A 17,999-nucleotide genomic window follows, 5' to 3' on the forward strand; every position below is an offset into this window, starting at 1 on the left:
TAACCAGTCTCTGAAAATATATACTTGGGAAGATATTAACTCTGCTTGTCTCTGGGATGAAAGGTTATTTTCTCCTTTCTGCTTTTTTAGTATTTTCCAAAAGCTCTATAAATGTATGCTTTCTTATTAAAAAAGGGGGGGAGGGGGTGGGGACCAGACGAAGTGGGGCTGCGGGGGGGCGAGAAAAACACACAAATTAAAAATCTCAACGGAAAAGGGGGAGTGTGTTGTTTTAATGTGTCCTGTGAGTTGTCTGTTTATAGTGTTAATATTCCCCATAAGCAGAGATTTCACTGTTTTGACAAGAATCCTTACAGCCCTAGTGCACTGCCCCAGTTAGCTTGCGGTGAGTCTGTTAACCTCCAATGGGGAAATTCCCTTGATAAATTTAGGACCTACCAAGAACCTCTTAGTTTCAGCACAAATGAGAAAAGGGAAAGGCAGAATGATGACTAAGAGGAAACACGGTGGGGGAGGGTGACCATGACCTCCCAACGGGGAAAACGGTCAGAACTGAGAAAAGACAGGAAGAACAGAAACCTGAAAGAACATATGTGGGCCTAATGGCAACCTTCAGTTCTCAAAAGCCCCAGGGACTGGCCTGAAGGCAGGACGTAGGTCACTGGAAATACCACCAGGAATCACTTAGACCACAGCTTCCTATTTTATGCACCAGAAGGGTCGGCATGAAATGTCACCGTGGGCAGACCTGAATCCCTGGATTGGGGCAGCGTGAGACATACAATATCCTGAGGAAAGGAGGGGACAAGCCCCATGGCGTTCAGCAAGGGCCAGGCCACATCTGGACTTCTGCATCTGGTTCCATTTGATCACAGAACTTTTTTTTTTTTTTTGGCCATGCCGCGCCATGCGGGATCTTAGTTCCCCAACCAGGGATCGAACCCGCACCCCCTACAGTGGAAGCACGGAGTATTCATCACTAGACCACCAGGGAAATCCCAGAATAAACTTTTATTGAGGCCTCCTGGGAGACAAGCCGTGAGGATAGCATGGTAAAGAGAACAGGACCTGTGCTCACTCATGCGGCTACCCGTCTAGTGAATTTGAATATATTAAGAGTGAACAAGTGATAGTGTTCACTACAGTGAACATAATAACCAATGATAAATGAATTTCCATGAGTATAAAATCTGAACAGGTAGTTCATAATTACTCATATATGAATAGGTATGCCAGGCGGTGACATGTGCTATGAAGGGGCTGGGGAAAGGGGATACAGAGTGACTAGGGTGCCATTTTAGTTAAAGTGAGCTAGGAATGCCTCCCTGAGGAAGAACGAGATAGATGGACATCTATGGTCAACACATTCCAGGTTATGAGAACAGCAAGTACAAAGGCCCTGGGGTGTCAAGGAAAGCAACCATTTATTCCTTATTCAACCAGTATTTATTAAGGGTGTCATGTCAGTGGCTGGAGATACAAAGACACAGCACCTGTCCTCAAAATGCTTACGGTATAGTGGAGAAGAAATGAAAATAATTATTACATTATGTGTTTTATACGGAACTCCTGGTGATATAGGAGAAATCAGGGAAGGCTTCCTGGAGGTGGTGCTGAGTAAAGTCTTAGGAATGGGGTGAAGACAGGGGAGAAGCCACAGGAGGGGTGCATTCCAGGAGGAGAGGGTAGCATAAGCAAAGTCAAGGAGCTCGGACTCAGGGCGGCAACACAGCATCCCACAGCTCATCGGGCACCAGAGGTAGGGATAACAACTAACTATAGGGCACGCAGGAATGACGGATGGAGAGGGAGCTTAGGGCCACACTATGTGAGAAGTTCAAAGAACTAGAGCTTTTCAACAAGGAGAAAGGGCTCCCTTCACATGTTTGAAAGGATATGACTCAGACTAATCTTGGGTTGTTCTCGGGCAGACCTAAAACCTGAGAGGGACATTACAGGGAGGAGGAACTTTTCAACAACCAGGGCTGCCCAAAAGTGGAACTGAGGGCTGTGGAGGCAGTCAGCTCTCCTGCCTGTGAAGTGCTCCGGCAGAAGTCAGACGCCATCTGTCAGGGAGCCGGATATAAACGGAATAAAGGCTGCACCCACAGGGTCTGAGAGGGGGCCAAAGGGTGGTTCTGTTCAGAGACAGGAAGGGCTCATCCGTGGGCTGTGCGTGGTACGGAAGAAGGGGAAACCAGAAAACGCCCTCCAGGCAGGAATCCTGGGTATGGAGCCGGCACCAGCCCGAGATCCAAGGTGCAAACTGCAAACCCAGAATGAGATCCAGGCGCTGCCAGGGATCCTGCCTTGCCGCACCTTGCAACCCCCAGCTGCCCCTCGGGCCTCTCCCGGGTGAAGATGCTGCGTACAACAGCAGATGCTGATAGAGGATGCGTCTCTGAGTTCGCCATCAGCACCAGGACCCGCTAGGTAAGGTGGGTGGGCCTGCAGTGAATGAGGATGATGCTCTGTACCACATGCACATCCCTCATGGACCCCGCAGAGCCCTGCCGCACCCCCAGGCAGTCTCTGCCCTCAGCCTACTGGCCCAGGCTGGCTGCACCGTCTATCCTTACCTGGCTGCTTCACAGTGACTTCCGTGCGCCCCGAAACCTCCTCTGCCAGCTTGTACCAGGCGTAGTTGGGGCTCAGCAGCCACTCTTCCACATGGCAGTAGTAGCTGCCGCTGTCGCTGACCTCGGCTCTCTGGACAGTGAGGCTGAACAGACCCCCAGACACGTGCCTCTCAAACTGCAGCCTGGCTCTCAGGCCCTCCTCCTCGGCGTAGGTGCCGTACTCAAAGGCGGAGTTGTGGGTGGTTTTGAGGATGAGTTTGCCGTCGGCGTCCGAGGGCTTGTGGACGTACCAGAGCACGGCGAAGTGGGAGTTCTGGCTGGTCTGGGACTTGACTGAACAGTTCAGCTGGATGGGCCTGTTTTCCACCAGGGTGAGGGTCCTCTTTGATTTGCTCACCTGCAACTTTGTCACTGCAAAGGAAAAGGGGATGCTTCAGTCGAATCACCACACACCCCTGGAATGTGGCCCGAGTCCCGCCTCCAGGCTCCCCGCCTGGTTTTGTCCAGCACGGCTCCTAGAGAACCAAACACTGATGGGCTTCCCCCAAAGCATGGCTCGGCGTGAGGACAGCAGAACAGAGCCAATCGCACCCCAAACAACCCTCCGCTGGCCTCCTCCTTGCCTCTCCCTGGCTCAGGTCCTCGCCGTCTCTCCTGCCAGTTCTCCCTGCCATCATATGGCCGCCAGGGGCATCCGGCAAAAACACACCCAGCCCGTATCAATTCCCTGCTTAAGAAGTTTAATGGCTCCCAACTGCTTATAGACAAGAAAAACATTTCCTTTCACAGTACAAAGTCCCTCCAGGATCTGGCCCTCACCCCGCTGTCCTCATCACCTCCAAGCCTCCCCCGTCACACCCACACCACACCTCCCCATGCCGCTTCTCCCTGAGCTCGGTCTCCGCTCAGCTGTCCTCCCTGCCTGTCTCCTACCATCTCCCCTCCGACCCTTCTCCCTACTCACCCTCTAGTCCTCTTCTCCCTCACTCCCATCCCACTGGGTCAGATGCCCCTCTTCTGTGCTCCCATCAGCACCCTTACGCATCTTCAGCTTGTTTTTCCTTACGTCCCTCCCATGCTATCCATGAGCTCCCCGAGAGCAGAGATCAAGCTTTCTCCATTCGATCTGCAAATACTTAGAGTGTGCCCACTCCGTGCCCCTCACGAGGCTAAGTGCTGGGGGTGCTCTGAAGAATAAGACGGTCCTGCCTGGAGAGGTTCTCATCACCGCACCCCCGGATTCAGGCTTTGGAGAGCACCCACTCAATCAACGTTTGCTGGGATGTGTGAGTTAGTGACTGAGTGAGTGGGTGAGCGAACGAGAGGGAGCTGGAGAAATACGGTAGCAGGTGGCTGGAGGATGCTGGGGTGCTCTTCCTGGAGGATGGGAAGAGAGAAGGCAGAGAAGAAAATGACAAACAGTGGGACAGAACAGAGCCGACTCCGCCTCCCCTTCCCCTCATGATCCTGCTCCTAAACCAGAAGGGAGGGCAGACTCCAGAGGGCCTCCCTACCTGCTAATTAATGACCGTGCTCTCCTTTAAGGTGGCAAGAAGCCACGGTCTAATGAAATATATCTTATGAAGGTAATTTGAGATCTCACCCACTCCATCGTTATTATACTTAGCTCTGCTCCCCCTCCCCACCATCCTCCCCCTACTGAAAAAGAGAAAAAAGGAAAAAGTTACAATTCCAAGTTCCTCTTACGGAGCTAATAGTAGAAGCATCATCCCACCCTCACCTTTCTCTTTACACTTCACTTGTCGAGGACTAAATCACTCGTCAGCTGAGAAAGGAGCCCAGGACGAGCCACAGACCCTGACAGGGAGAGCAAGCTGGGCTTCCTCCAGTGACCCTGCCCAGACGGGAGGCCAGAACAGGTTGGCCTGGGCCCTTCTCCAGCACCTCTGCTGGTCATCTCTCTTGATCTAGACACAGGACTGAGCCCACTGGTCGTGCCTGGGCCTCCTCTGCCAGTGCTGGCTAGCTGGCTCGCTTAGAGCTTAGTGTGGAAAGACAGGATCAAGGTCTGAGTTCCATGCACCAAGGCAACTGACACCTCTGAAAGCCCCAGACTGTCACCTGGGCACTGGGGTAACCCACAGACAAAGGTTCTGAGTGGCTGAGAGGATTCAGCGAGCTAAGTACGGCAGAATCGGACGCCCAATACCATGACTGCGAAAGCAATTCGGAGGCTGTTTCCCGGTGCTAAATCAGGGGACACTCTTCACAAAGGAAGCTGGATTCACGTACCTACAGACCTTCTCAAGCCATCAAGAATGCACCCGGCACCCGTCTGAGAGAAATCCCCCGGCCCATGACCCTACCCTTCTGGTTTCATCTTTTTTTGGGAACAAGCCCAGTCTCCCGCCTTCTCCCTTCTTCAAACGCACAAGTCCTCCAGGGCACTGGAATACAGGACAGGCTTTACCAGCAAGCACCCAAGCTCTGGAAACTAGATTCACCTTAGCTTGCCAGTCAACTTTTCCTATCCGCTGCCTCTAATACTTGAAACAACCAGCTCCCTTTTCATTCCTTTCCAACCCGATTCGCCGCATGCAAATGATATCTCTATCAGAGCAAATGACACCACCTGAATTATCTGGTTCTGGGCCCAAAAAACTGGGTTGTTCAGTGTAGAATAGAAAGAGCTTTAAAATGCATTATTAATTGGGGCCAGATTATTTTTGCAACTGTTACTAAGGAAACCTCCATTGCTATAGTAACCGCATATATTAAACTGGATGCCTATGACTAAACTTCAGCTCAGTCACATGGTCTGAGAACGAGAATCCAAGGAAGAGAATTGTTTCAAAGCATTTCCATTTTTTTCCCTCCTTCCCACGTCAAAATATTGTGAAGTGTTGGAAAGCTTGAAAGAGAGGCATTTTTGAAATTTGGTGCATGTCTGACAGGCAAGGGGTCAGCTCCTCTTCTACGCTCTGAATCTCCTCCCGCTTCTCAGGGACAGGGAGGACCTTTCCTGAAGCCCAGGGGAGACAGCAGCCTGCACAACTAATTAGGAGGCACTCACACATCCTGCCCAGCACTGCCCTGGGCGGTGCGCGGCCTGCTGGCCCCACCTTCCTCCGTGGGGTTAGGAGAGCCCAGCCCCCTTAAGAACCGTAGGTATTCTCATCTGCAAGATGAGAACAATCACAGCATTGACCTGAGAGCAGTGCTGTGCAGATTAAAAGCAATACTCTACAGTAAGAGTTTAGCACAGAACCTGGTCTATAATCAACACGCAGTATGTTTTCACTATTTCCGTTTCTTTTCAGTTTCCGGGCTCAGTCCCATGTTCAAAGCTCCATATTAGATGGAGAACTGCCAAACCTGAGTCGCACACTTGCTACTGAAAGTATTGTCCACGGACTGGCAGCATCCGTGTTGCCTGGAAGCTTGTTAGAAATGCAGACTCTTGGGCCCCACCCCAGACCTCCTGAACCAGACTCTGCCCTTTAACAAGACTCCCAGGTGACTCAAATGAACCTGAAAGCCTGAGAAACCTTGGACTTGGCTGTGTGAGTGAATGGACTTAGGCAATAAACACAAAGGTGAAAGACAAGACGCTGAGGACTTGGTTGATCGCCAACAGTGAGTCAGCAGGACGAAGAGGCAGGAAGAAGGGTGTGAGGCTGCGGGCCAGGCCCCACCTTTCAGCACCCCACCTGCGAGCACAGACTCCAGCGCACCCAGCAGCTGCCTTCTCAAGGTACCTCACGACTTCCAGAGCGGGGCTGTACCCTGCTGGAGGGAAGGGCCCTTTCTTTCTGCATCTGGAGAGTTTCCTTCTGAGGCCTCCGATCCCCTGTGGCCGGGCAGCATCGGCACCACCTGGGGTGGAGACGCTGACTCACAAACGCCACAGGTGAGGCCCAGAGACCTGCGGGCTCACGTGCCCTCCAGGTGATTCTGATGCGCTAAGTTTGAGAAGCCACAGGTGTGGCAGTGAGGGGGCCACAGGTAACTCTAGAGACAGCAGTTTCTGTGCAATGGTGCAAGCAGCGGCCAGAGGGTAGCATACAGGCAGTGAGGGAGCAGAGGGAGAAAAGGAAGACTCTGTTCTTTATTATAGATCCGTGACAGGAATCAGTCACGTTAGGTGGAGAGGGGGCCAGTGGCTGGACAGCAGAGATTTTTCAAACTGAGGGACGCAAGTCAGCCAAAAGACTGGGAGAGAATGAAGGAAGAACTGTGGGGGGGGGGGGGGGGTGTGTGCGCGTGCATGTCCATGTCCCACCTGTCCTCATAGAAGGAGGGTTACTGCCTGCCTGCCTGTGTGCGTGCGTGTCCATGTCCCACCTGTCCTCATAGAAGGAGGGTTACTGCCTGCCTGCCTGTGTGCGTGCATGTCCATGTCCCACCTGTCCTCATAGAAGGAGGGTTACTGCCCTGTCTGCCTTACACGTCTGCAGACACAGCAGTGACCCTTGCTCACTGACTCCAAATAGGTGCACCTTGTGTTACCATGACAACGAGGCCTGAGGCGCTGGGGGGGGGAGGCGTGGGGGGGAGGGGGGACTCCTCTAGGGCTCCTGCTCTCGTGCTCACTCTATCTGTTAACAGCCAGCAGGCAGAAGCCACATGCCCCCGGGATGGAAGGAGAACCCCAGGTTCTCCTGAAAGAAAGGAGGGGCCAATCGCTCTGAAGGATGGGGCAGCCTGTCACCTACTGGACTGTGACAAGGAGAGCCACTGTCACAAGCCCTGGACTCCTGGAAGTCAAAGAAAAAGCCCTCAGCTCTGCCAATCTGCCAGGTCAGCAATAAGAAATTGGAGAGAACGGGTTTGGCAGCGTCCGGAGGGTACTGAATATTCATCCTGACTGCCCATCAGTAAAATCCCAGCAGAATACACCCACTGACAAGTCAGCTTTCCACACCGGAGGCTGTCCTCCTGCAAGCGTGTTTATTGCTTTGTCAATTTTAACGTGCAATGTTTAATAGCCAAACCAAGATACGGTTGTAAATATCTGGAGTATGAGCGCTGACATTTCCCTTATTCCTCTGTATTTAGGGAGATGTAATTGGGGATGTTTTGGGTGCTAAAGAAAATCAGAAGGAAGCGCAGCAATGCTTCAAAATTAAAAGAGAAAAGAATGGATTAGGAGCTAAGAATCGAATATGTTGAACTGGCTTAAAGGCTTGCCTACATGCCCCTGGTGGAGTCACACTCTGCCATCGATGGCTAAGGCTAAGACAAATCAACAACAAAACAGGAGGGATGGCGTTCCTTGAAGATTACCTTAGGGATGTGCATTTGGAACAGGAAGTCTGGAATGGTCAATAAGAGATCCACAACACGTTCATCAGGCCATCCAGCCAGAGATTTTAAAGAAACAAATACCCGTGATGTGGTCAGGTCAGCAGGCGGCTCTGGCAGAAGGACTGGTCTGGGGCACAGACCACACAGAGCCTTCTTGGAAGCCAGCGACATAAGCTGTGGAGGGCTGATAAATGGACTGGCATGAGCGGGCCAACGGTCCCTGGGTTTCTGCTTCATGCTGTCGGAGTAAGAATATTGGACAAAATCATCCTCTAAAAGGGTTGGGGGCAGGGGGAGGGCGATGATATTCCTGTGGAGAACAACAGAGCGGAGAGAAGAATCCACGTTTTGAGAGGCAAGATATGGAAGGAGAGCAGCCTTAGAGCCCCCAAGCCTTAGAGCCACCTGGTGGCAGAAGTTAGAAGAAATAGAGGCATTCGAAGAGGCACAAAAACTCCTACACCATTAGCAAACCGTGTCTTGAGGAACCTCTACAGGGACCTTGTGACCCCAACTTAAAAAGAACAAATTTAAGTATTTGCTAAAGGGGCTCAGGGATGGTAAGCCAGAGAGAGCGGGGATTAAATCAAAGTATATGGTACCAAAGAGAATTCCCGAGGGAAAAAAAAAACAACTACCATAATAAAATAAAATGAAGAGCCTGGACTCTGGAGCCAGACTGCCTGTCTGGATTTGCATCTTGCCTCTGCCACTTATTATGACTCACTGGAGAATTTATTTATCCTCTGTGTCAGCGTCCTATAAAATGGGTGAAGCTAGCACCCCCTCATGGCATTGCATGAATTAAGAACGAAGAATGTTACTGTATTTAAAGCATTCAAGGTGGTAATGGGCATGCTACGAAAGCTCAGCAAAGATTAGCTACTATCGTTACTGTTGTTACTTCTGCCGCTACAGGTGCTGAGACGCCTCCACACAGCGCTCTACAAAGAGAAACCGCCTCTGTAAATGATACTATTAACTGAACGCTGAAAGGATAATTTTTCCCCCCTTTTTTAGGCTGCGCCGTGCAGCATGCAGGATCTTAGTTCCCCAACCAGGGATGGAACCCGTGCCCCTGCAATGGAAGCGCAGAGCCTTAAACCCCTGGACCACCAGGGAAGTCCTAGGAAGGATAATTTTTTATTATATGGCCTTAAAAAAGGCTGAAGTCTTCCTCTCATCCACCCCAACTGCTTTTTAATAAAGTTCATACCTGGGTTCCCATCCCCACTTCCCACTCTCTATTTCTTGACTCCGCCAAGTCCCAACCTCTCTGAGGCTCAGTTACTCCATTTATAAAATGGGAAAGCAGTAGCTTCTTCCCAGGGCTGCAGCAAAGGTGACTGAGATCATCTACACCAAGTGTCCAGTATACTCTCCGGCACGCGGTCAGCCCTCTGGTATTTTTCCACTTCTACTTCCCCCAAATAAAAGTACCAGTACCAACCAGGGTGCGTGGGGGGGAAAAGAGTAAAAATGAACATGAAGCCCTTTGGAAAATAGTAAGTGCTCAATGCATAAATATTTAATAAGGAGAGATTGTAACACTTAAGGAGGATGCACTCTCCCTGGTGCCACAGCCCTTCCCGGGGGCCGCGCCCGCCCAACCTCAGCACCCCCCCTTGCTCTCTGCGGCCCCCCAGAGGGCCAGCCAAGTGCCTTACCATGCACCTCTGAGGAGAGGCCAAGCACCCTGGTGCTCGTTCCCAAGGTTCCCACGCCAGCCGCCGCTAGTTCTCGCTTTACATTGAAATCACAAACAAACGGACTCAGCGTAAGCCACGGGAGACACGAAGACAATCCTCAGAGCAGATCCCGGGTCCCCTAACTATTCTCCAGGAGGCAATAAAATGATGTAATGGAAAATAGAGATACATGGACATCGGAACGACCTAGGCTCCAGTCTTGTTCCGATCTGTTTTTCATTTGGCAAGCTGGCTTGCCTCCGTCAAGGCTCCCAAACACTGGGAGCCTGGGTTTCCTCAGGAGCAAAATGGGCATAAAAGTATCTACACGTTATTTCATTGCTGGAAAAATTTAAAAAGAAAACAGAGGCACTAAGCACAAAGCCTGGCACCCAAGACGTATTTAATACATTTTTGCCCCTTTTCCCCTTGAGGAGCACCATGAATTGATCTGAAGCCAAATAACGAGAACCTTCAATGACCTAACTCCATTTTCTTCCCTGAGGCACTCCAGCCTTAGATTCTAAGTCGTAAGACAAACAGGCAAATATTAGGGATTTATTCAAAAAGGCAAGGCTAGGCAAGGTCCTGGAGTCAGCACTTCCTCTACCTTCTGCAGCCAGAACCACGTGACGGGCACCAAGGAGGCCCACAGCCCGACCCTGAGGCCAGAGGAGACCACAAAGGGTGCAATTACTCAGCGAGGCAGGCAGGCGAGTCCCTCGGCACTTTCCACGACAAGGGTTCACACGAAATGGGGTCTTCCGCTTAACCTTCCATTAACCTGAAAATCCACTTCAGCAGAACAGCCTCTTCCCTGGCATCTCGTTGTCCAAGTTTAGGCTCTAATTGGCCAAGGAACTGTCCCATCATTTATACAGTTCACTTGTTCCAAACTGGTTCGATACAGACTCCGTTATGGGGTTAGAAGAGGCGAAGGATAAGCCCAGACACTGCCATTTCGTAACCTCGCATTGCTGAAAATAACAAGCACTGTGACCATCTGCAGTGGCGGAGCAGACCGGGTTGGGCACACATCATGGCTGTGAGCAGGCAGAAAAATCCTTTTTGCAAGGTGTTCAAACCATCTTTGCAAAGTGGGTGGGGCAGAAAGTCCGCAAGAAGTCTTTGCAAAGTCACCTCCCATCCAGCCCCCACCCTTCGTCTCACGCATGCCTGTGCTCTCCTGCTTGGGGCCAGGCAATGGAGGGAAGCAGGAGCCAGGGCCGGGGTCCACCCTCCGCCTGCTTCCACCCTAACCGGAGACAGGTGCAGACACGGAGGAAACCATAGAGCAGCACTAACTTACCCTCTCCCCCGCGTTAGGGGAAGGGCCTGATGATGGTGAGTGTTTGCAGAACGTCCCCTGACTAAGGCTCCCCAGATGAGTGCATCCTTATCACCTGCTGCGAGACAGACTCCGCCTGCCTGCTCTCATGCGCTCAAATCCAGGGCAGGGGGACAGGGTCTGGGTCAGGGAAAGTGTCGAGGAAGGAAGGACAAGGATTCAAACCTTGGCTCCATTCACCAGCTAGGCAACCCTGGGCTGATCACTTAATCTTTCCTGAGGCTGTTGTGAAATTCTCATAAAATAACCAACCCTAAGCACCTAGCACAAAGCAAATACTCAGTAAGTACCTGTTATTTTCCCTTTATCCTCTGAGGTTCCTTGTCTGCAAACGGGGTGGGGGTGGGGGACAGTGGTACCTTGTTCACATCACTGTTGCAAGGATTATAGGAGATGACATTAAGAGACGGAGCTTTCTGCAAAACAGCCTAGTTGGCCTGCACACTTCACAGATATCAACGTCTTCACACACATGCGCACGCATGCACGTGCGGCTGGGGAACTACTGTAGATTAAAGGAGTCTAAAGAGACATGACAGGGACTTACCTGGTGGCGCAGTGGATAAGACTCCGTGCTCCCAATGCAGGGGGCCCAGGTTCGATCCCTGGTCAGGGAACTAGATCCCACATGCATGCCACAACTAAGAGTTTGCATGCTGCAACTAAGGAGCTGGCGAGCTGCAACTAAGGAGCCCGAGAGCCGTAACTAAGACCCAGTGCAACCAAATAAATAAATAACTTTTTAAAAAAGAAAAGAAACTGCCAAATTATTAAAAATAAATTAATTAATTAAAATTTAACAAATTTTAAAAATTAAAGAAAAATAAAGAGACATGACGACTAAATACAATGTGTGACCCCTGACTGGATCCTAGAAGGAAAAAACACTATAAGGGGCGTTTTCGGGACAACTGCGGAAATGCTGGTACTGTCCTATAATCACGTCAAATTCCCAGAGTCTGATTACACTGTTGTGGTCGGGTGGGACAAAGTCCTGATCTTCAGAGATACACACTGAAGTATTTAGAAGGAAGTCTCCTGATATTGGCAACTTACCCTCAAATGGTTCAAAAACAACAAAAAATTACACACGGAGGGAGAAACAAACGTGGTAAGATGTTAACAGCTGGTCATCATGAAAAGGGAATACGAGTCTTGCAACCGCCTACACACCTGAAATTTCTCAAACTAGAAAGTTGGGACATAAGAGCAGCCGGGCCGAGGGCTCCGCGCACGTCACTTCCTGCCTCTCTGCGTCTCCTCAGCCGGAGCAGGCGTGGGGGACCCCGGGACCCTCACCTGGCTGCAGCACCCTGATCTCCAGCAGGTTGGAGGTCCTCTCGGCCAGCCGCGTCCAGCTGTTGTTGTAGTTCCTCCGCCACAGCTCCGCCACACACTGGTACTTGCCCGCCTCTGTGTCGCTGGCCCGGCTGATGCTCAGACGGACGTTGTTGCTGGACTCAGCCTTTTCAATGGCCGTTCGGGTCCGGAAGCTGGAGGACCTGTCCCCCCACTGGACTCCTCCATCCCGGGTAAAGGTCACCAGGTCATGGAACTCGGCGGTGCCCACCGGCTGGAACCGCCACGTCACTGACACGGGGACCCGGGCGGGGTAATGGGGTTTGATGATGCACTGCAGGTCAAAGGAGTCACTGTAGGTCACCCCCGGCGTGCGGGAGATGGCAGTGACTGCAAAGCCCGTTTCTGGAGAGAGAGCAGAGAAACTCAGGCCAGAGGAGACACGTGGCCTTCTCAGGGCCATGTGACGCGGTGACAGGGCTCCTGGCAGAAGCTAGCGGGACAGAGCAAAGGCTCACACGTGGGGCTCTCTGGATGCCCAGGCCAGGATTACTTTTGCTAGCGTGTTGACACACAAACCCAGCAGTTCACAGGACCCCACAGAAAGAGGCCGGCAGCAATCCTCAAGCAGCACTAGCGAACCCTTCCCGATGAACCCTCACGTGGATTTGTGCTGGATCAGTCCCACTCACAGGGACTGAGTGCATGTAGGCGGGACCATCCCAAGATATCTTGGGATTCCGTGCTGAAACAGGAGAAAAGAGCCTCAGGGCCGATTTCCTTCATCACACTCAGGTGGATGCACCCCGCCCCAGCCCGGACGGCCCCTGTGCCTGGCCCACCGCTGCGTCAGTGCTGGAGCAGGGGAGGCAGGTGGAGCAGGTGCCTGTGTTCCCCGGGCTGGGCAGCGCCGGCTTGCTCTCCAGTCCCTCTTCTACCTCCCCACAGAATCCACGGCAAAGAGGCAGCGAGGGACCCACAGCAGGAGGGACTGACCTTCACCAAGTAGGACCTGGGGTGAGGCCCTGCAGGTATGCTAGGCTGAGTCTCTCCGTATTCCATCATCACTAATCCCCAGTACTGACTCCTCAGTAGAAGTGATCAGAGTCCCTTCAGCCTTGAAATACGACTGACTGTTACCACATTCGTTATGCTCATAAAACTGAGAGCAGCCAGTATTTCCTGAGCACTATGGGCCAGGCATGGTGCCAACTGCTTGGCTTTCATCACACTTCACTGAATCCATCACCCCTTTCTTCCAGACAAGGAAACTGAGGCTCAGAGAGGGTAGATAAATTGTCCACTATCAAGCTGCCAGTGAATGGCAGTCACGCTACAAATCTGTGTGCCACTGATTCCGGGGGACTTATTAGGTTGCTTTACTCCCAGGAAGCATAAGACAGTGGTTAAAGGCACAGACCCTGGAGCCAGATGCCCAGCTTTGGCACTGTCTAGCTATGTGACGTTGAGCAAGTTACTTAACTTCTCTCTGCCTCTATTTCCCCATCTGTAAAATGGGTCCTTGTGAAGATTAAATGAGTTAGTATTTATAAAATACTTGGAATAGTACCTGACACACAGTATATACTATATTTTGTTAAATATGTAGTTTGTTTAAAAAAAATAGACATAAAGGAAAGTACTTTAAACTTCATAGGTAAAAAGGCACCGAATGAATCTTTCGGCAGAGCCTGGCCAGAGCCCCTTGGTAAGCTCTGGCTATGGGAACCACAGACATACGGTGAATATGAAAAAACTCAGAGGACAACCTCATGCTGAAAAATTACTTCTAACCCTAACCACCCCTCAGACATTCCTAGCCTCACAGGATGGGAAAGACTCCCTCTGCTGGACACCCAGGACCTTCCTCACAGGTTCCATTTCCACGTGTCCACATACGGTACTGAGCTGAGAGAGACATGGGGAGTGAGCTGACCTGGAAACTCAACCACTGGATGAGGTTTCCAGAGACAGAAATCTGAATGGGATGATGAGTGCCGAAAGCAGATCAACCTTTGGGATTAAGCTTATGGAAAGTAAAAATGATTCTAATGGGGCGGGGGGGGAAGGACTTTGTTGGGGGCAAAACCACTTGGTGTTGCCATCTTTACTGGGGTAGGATGGTCCAAAGCACCACCAGCCCTACCTATGAGGAAGGTGGCAGCATGGTCCCAGGGGTGGGATGCAAAGTCACTGAGGACAACTGATGTCACAGTCTCTTAACAAACAGAAACACCTAACATGACAAGCTACCTCCCCAGCAAAGTAGCAGATTGGTCTTTTAATATACTGATTCTATTAGGCAGATAAATGTTGATAGAAGCCTCTTTACCCTGTGAGAAGCAAATCTAATATTCTTTGGTTTTAGCAAATTTCAAGGTATCTTTTAATTTCATGCTAATCAGGAAATGGCTTTCTTTAGGAAGAGCCTTATAGAGGAAAAGGTAAAAACACGGGCTTTGAAAAAAAAATTTAAGACAGATTGCTGGTTTCCTGGGTTCAGATTGTGTGTCTGTCACTTAAGAGCTATAGTCCTGGGCAAATCAGCCAACTTGTCTCACTAGTCTCCTTGTAAAATGACAGTGTCTATCTGTAGGCTAGGCGAGGATTCCAAGGGACAATTAAGCTTCAGTGCTTACACTCAGCCAGGAAGGGTAGTAAGGGCTAAATAGATGGCAAAAGGTGATTTCCTACCCTTCTCTGCCCTGCTCTGAATTTTCAGGAAGGCTGAGCCCCTGCACAGGAGGGCCTGGGGTGCAGGAGGGAGAGGATTTGTTCCCGCTCTTCCAGGTTAATTTTGGCAGTGGCCTTTGTTCCTCCACCTGGGGCCACCACTCCCCAGGCCAGAATCCTTACAACTTCACTCCTACCACCCAGACCAAGGAGTAGTAACAGCGCTCAGCTGTTGCCCATCCCCAGGGCCCACCATGGAGAACCACTGTTGGTTCCTTGAACCCCATCCACACTTCCATAAATACTTTCTTCAATCAAACCCTTTGGAAGGTGCCGTCTACCTCCTACCAGAGTCTTGACATGGGAGCATCTCCCCAACGGTCCCACGAAAAGACTGCCGAGCTTACTTACCGAGAGCCGTGATGGACACGAGGGTGCTGGCCCGGCGTTCCCCCACGACCTGCCACTCGCCATCCACTGCACGCACCCATTCGGTCACGTGGCATTCGTACTGGCCCTCGTCCTCCCTCCTGCTGTTGAAGATGCCCAGGCTGAACGAGTTGGGCTGCACCTGCTCCATCTGGACGCCCCCAAAGCTGCTGCGCTCCCAGTAGGACGTGCCAGGCTGCACGGTGCCGTCCCGGTCCAGCCACATGATGTTGCTGCGGCGGTTCTGCCTGTCCACCAGCTGCCAGATGACGGAGAAGCGGCCTAGTGGTCTACCCGCTGTGCGGATGCTGCAGGAGAGGTGTAGATTCTCACCCTCCAGGACGACGCTGGCATTGCTGGCCACCTCCACCGAGATGCTGCTCTCTGTGCAGAGGGAGAGAGTGCCACGCTGGGGCTTTCTGGGCTCCACTGAGCCCTCCCCACTGACATCAAAGGAGGAGGGGTACAAATGTCACTCTATTCAGGTACAAGGGGACCTTGGAGGATGCGAGCACTCTGACACTTGCTGCTGCTGCAAGCCCTGGCTGCTTCTGGGTTTCGCTCCCTGTGATTTTAGAGCTGATAACCTAGGAGGCCCTTTACTGGACACAAAGATAACGTGTGGGATCATGAGCGTCTAAGACCTGAGACTGAATCAGAACAGAAAGACATTACCCTTAGGGCACAAAGCAATTCATCAGGCCCTCCACATCCACTGCTTCCACATCCATGGATTCAACCAACCATGGATAGAAAATATGCCAAAAAAAAAAAAAATTCCAGTAGGTTCCAAAAGGCAAAACTTGAATTTGCTGTGCACTGGCAACTCTTTACATAGCATGTACGTTGTATCAGGTATAAGTAATCTGGAGAGGATGTGCACAGGTTATGTGCAAATCCAATGCCATTTTATATAAGGGACTTGAGCATCCGCAGATTTGGGGCGGTCCCGGAACCACTCCCCCTCGGAATCTGAAGGATGACTGTAACGTGTTCAGCAGGGTTCAAGAACTTTTGACCTGGATTTTCAGTACGTTGAATACCTTGAAAATTCTACCTCACCGAATCTTCCCATAACTTAGGGGCTGCAGCAGTCACATAAAAGCTGAACATCCAAACATGCCATCTGAGTCCTTCAGGGCAATATCAGGAGATAGAAAAAAAAAAAAGTGACAGGAAGTATTTGGAGGACAACACGTGCTTGCTTGGGTGTGGGCAGTAATAGAGCACAGATGGCCTCATTTCACAGCGTGTGTGGGGAGCAAGCTTTCATACTTTCATTAACACACAGGAACAGACCAAAGCCGGTGGCTCGCCTTCCTGCTGCTGTCCACCTTCAGCCCTGGGGTTCCACTGCTCTTGACCTTGAGTTTCTGCCAATCAAACTCTGGGATAAGGATTCCTCTCTCCTTCGCTCCTCACTTAGCTATATGAACTCCCCCAATGGAATTATTTAAGCTCTACACGCCTTCTTCTATGAGATAGGGAGAGTGCTACGTTTTTCAAAGGTTAAAAAGTAAATGAGACAATGTCTAGAAATCACCTAATACATAGGTTTTCAAAAACTGGTTACCATGATCATAATTAACTTTACTACTCCCATTAACTCTTCGTTTTTATAAAGAATGTGGATACTTTATCTTAATTATGCGTAGATTATTTTGTATAATTATCTATAGGGCTCCAAAAGCCCTTCAGTGTTAAAAAACAGAAAGTACCAGACGAATTCGGCTCCAATTTTCTGGGCACCATCCACATGAAACACATACATCAATTTTAAATCAATCAGTAAATCAAATCCCAGATTAAGAGGCACACCCAATTACTGAGGGGAAAAGCATACCCACGACCATGCATTTGAATCAATCTTTTCTCCCGTGTGTTTCCCCCACAGGCAGAAACACGCAAAGATGAGCACGGAGCCCAGGCATGGAGCTCTTGCTATAGTGAACGTGTCTTCCACCCATTCTGGGTTGGCTTGTTTCACATGAAAAAAAGTCCGGACAGACAGGGTGGGGAATAGGAATTTCCCCAGGAGCCATACCTAGATGAGTCATGGAGATGACAGGGCTCCCGAGTAGCTACATCTGTAGCAGGAGTGGCTGAAAGCAAGGATTTAGAGGCAGGCAGACCACGCTCAGGCCCGGGTCTACTGCTTCCTAACTCTGCAATCTTGGGGCTCTTACTGAACCTACCCAAGCTTCCATTTCTTATGTGCAAAATGGAGATACTAAGAGTCCTACTTCTTAGGGCCACGACACTGAGGGTATCAGATGGGGTAATTATTTTTCATCATCCTCATTAATAATAACAATATTCCTCTTCAGACTAAAGACTCATTAATGACTCACTTCCAGCGTTATCAATTCAAAGTGAGGAATTAAAGAAGGGCAACTTTGGCATCAATGGAAAAAAAAATCCCTTTGCTTGCCTTAAGCAGAAGAATGACTTGCAGGACATCACTCCCACCCCCTACTGTCACCCCAATGGGCTCTACCTTCTATAAGCCCTGGCTTGTTTGTTACAAGGGCTGCTGTTTGGTGCTCTGTTACTTGAGCAAGCCTGGAAAAACCACGCAGTTAGATGTGAAACTACGAGAAGCAAAACCATTCCACAGCCCAGGCAAAGGCAAATGCAGACACGGTGCGGACTGCCCGTTAAAGACTATTTACAAGTGTTCTCAGGCCTGAGAAAAGGCAGCCAACAATTTAAAACTCTCTGGATTAAATGAAAACTAGGACAGAACTAATGAGA

The 17,999-nt window shown here is 50.6% G+C and overlaps 1 protein-coding gene across 8 annotated transcripts in view; it reads right to left on the reverse strand.

The window, feature by feature from the left end:
• The window catches only part of IGSF3 (immunoglobulin superfamily member 3), a 99,374-nt gene that overhangs the window by 10,908 nt on the left and 70,467 nt on the right, over window positions 1–17,999 (reverse strand). For all 8 annotated transcript variants that reach the window (XM_067727402.1, XM_067727404.1, XM_067727400.1 and 5 more), the window contains 3 exons: window positions 15,228–15,629; window positions 12,144–12,548; window positions 2,541–2,951 (listed from right to left, as the gene is read on the reverse strand). In XM_067727402.1, the coding sequence (XP_067583503.1) occupies window positions 2,541–2,951; window positions 12,144–12,548; window positions 15,228–15,629 (1,218 nt within the window). The remainder of the gene's footprint in view (window positions 1–2,540; window positions 2,952–12,143; window positions 12,549–15,227; window positions 15,630–17,999) is intronic.

This window comes from Pseudorca crassidens, chromosome 2 (genome assembly GCF_039906515.1).
Source record: "Pseudorca crassidens isolate mPseCra1 chromosome 2, mPseCra1.hap1, whole genome shotgun sequence".
Taxonomy (NCBI): domain Eukaryota; kingdom Metazoa; phylum Chordata; class Mammalia; order Artiodactyla; family Delphinidae; genus Pseudorca; species Pseudorca crassidens.